We start from the raw sequence: 1,948 nt of genomic DNA, 5'->3' as shown, positions 1-1,948 counted from the left end.
TTTGGTACAGACCCCGAACTTTACAGTTCGGGTTCGCCCATCACTATTTAAAACTGAATTAACCCTAAATTATATATTTTTGGGATTTGATTTGACCCTACAGTCACATCCATCCAAATCATTTAAGACATTTTGGATTTAGACTAAATTACAAACTGTGCAACCAAAAATTAATTAGATTTTCTATTTCGAAAATAAAATGGCAAAATTAAAAATAAATAAAAATAATGCATCAGAGTTTTTTCTTCTGTAAAAATATGTTTTTGATACTTGATTTGACCTCTTGGTTCCGTAGGCTGTATATAAAAGGGTTAAAGAGTGGAGAAATAACTGTATACATTAACGAGACCACACTTTTTTGTCCAATTCTATAGCTTGACCTGGGTCTAAGGTACATAAAAATTGCTGAACCATAAAATATTATAACAACTATTAAGTGAGAGGAGCAGGTTGCAAAAGTTTTTTTCTTGCTGGATGTGGAATGAAGTTTTAGAATTTTTGAAATGATCTCTATATACGAAATCAATGTTACTATTAATGGACCAATTGCAAGACAGCCGGCAATCACTAATATCACAAGTTCATTAACCCAAGTATCCTGGCAGGAAAGTTCTAGGACGGGTGGCACATCACAGAAGAAATGGTCTATCTCATTTGTTCCACAGAACGGTAACGAAAAAGTGAATGTTGTGTGAATTAGGGAATTCACCGCACCAATGACATATGATCCCACGATAAGCTGGATACAGACAACGTCACTCATAATCACAGTATATAACAGAGGGTGACATATGGCCTTATAGCGGTCATAAGCCATGGCTCCGAGCATGTAGCATTCTGTTCCACCCAACAGAAAGAAACAATACATTTGTATAGCGCAGCCAGAGAATGAGATGGCTTTACATTCTGACCATAGAATGGACAACATCTTAGGGACAGTACATGAAACATATTGAATTTCCAAGAATGAAAAATTTGCAAGAAAAAAATACATTGGAGTGTGAAGGCTTGGAGTTAGCTTGTATGCAAGGATTATAGATAAGTTCCCAGCCACAGTGATGATATAGGTAAATAAAAAGATCGGAAAAAGGAAGATTTGATTTTCGATAACTCCAGAAAATCCCAAAAGAATAAATTCAGTTACTATTGTGTGATTGCTCTTCATTTCATCTGATATCTAGAAAACAAAATAAAATAGAAAAATCTGAAATATGCAACATGCAGTGAGGTAAATAAGTTTTGATACACTGTCGATTTTACAAGTTTTCCCAAGGCACAAGGCTGGGGTGGGCTACAGGACATTAGGCAAGCAGCTTGGTGAGAAGGCAACAACTGTTGGGACAATTATTAGGAAATGAAAGAAACACAAGATAACTGTCAATCTTACTCACTCTGGGGCTCCAAGCAAATTCTCATCTCGTGCGGTAAGTATGATTTTGAGAAAGGTCAGTAATCAGCTCAAAAATACATGGTGGGAACTGGACAATGACCTGCCAAGAGCTGGGACCACAGTCTCAAAGATTACCATTAGTAACACACTTTGCTGTCATGGATTAAAATCCTGCAGAGCATGGAAAGTCCCCCTGCTCATGCCAGCACATGTTCAAGTCCATTTAACGTTCATGAATGACCATCTGGATGATCCAGAAAAGGGATGGGAGAAGCTCATGTGCTCAGATGAGATCAAAATAAAACCTCTTGGTATCAATTCCACTCGCTGTGTTTGGCGGAAGAAGAAGAGTGAGTACAACCCCAAGAACACCGTCCCAATCATGAATCATGGGGGTGATAACATCACACTTTGGGGGTGCTTTTCTGTAAAGGTGTCAGGACTACTACACCTAGTTGAAGGGAGGATGGATGGGGTCATATATTGCGAGATTATGGCCAATAACTTCCTTCCCTCAGTAAGAGCATTAAAGACGGGTCATGGCTAGGTCTTCCAGCA

General features: G+C 38.3%; 1 protein-coding gene across 1 annotated transcript; it reads right to left on the bottom strand.

The window, feature by feature from the left end:
* Positions 1–232: 232 nt before the first annotated feature.
* LOC142256372 (olfactory receptor 5G3-like) lies at positions 233–1,165 on the bottom strand. Its single transcript, XM_075328010.1, has one exon. It carries the CDS (start codon positions 1,163–1,165, stop codon positions 233–235), a length of 933 nt encoding a protein of 310 aa, XP_075184125.1.
* Positions 1,166–1,948: the final 783 nt, after the last annotated feature.

The sequence above is a fragment of the Anomaloglossus baeobatrachus genome, chromosome 11, assembly GCF_048569485.1.
Source record: "Anomaloglossus baeobatrachus isolate aAnoBae1 chromosome 11, aAnoBae1.hap1, whole genome shotgun sequence".
NCBI classification, from domain to species: Eukaryota; Metazoa; Chordata; class Amphibia; order Anura; family Aromobatidae; genus Anomaloglossus; species Anomaloglossus baeobatrachus.
The sequence above is the reverse complement of the archived record's forward strand: the minus strand, read 5'-3'. Positions and strand labels throughout refer to the sequence as shown.

What these genes read in the sequence shown, in the direction of transcription:
- LOC142256372 (XM_075328010.1), bottom strand. Translation starts at nt 1,165, where the DNA reads ATGAAGAGCAATCACACAATAGTAACTGAATTTATTCTTTTGGGATTT.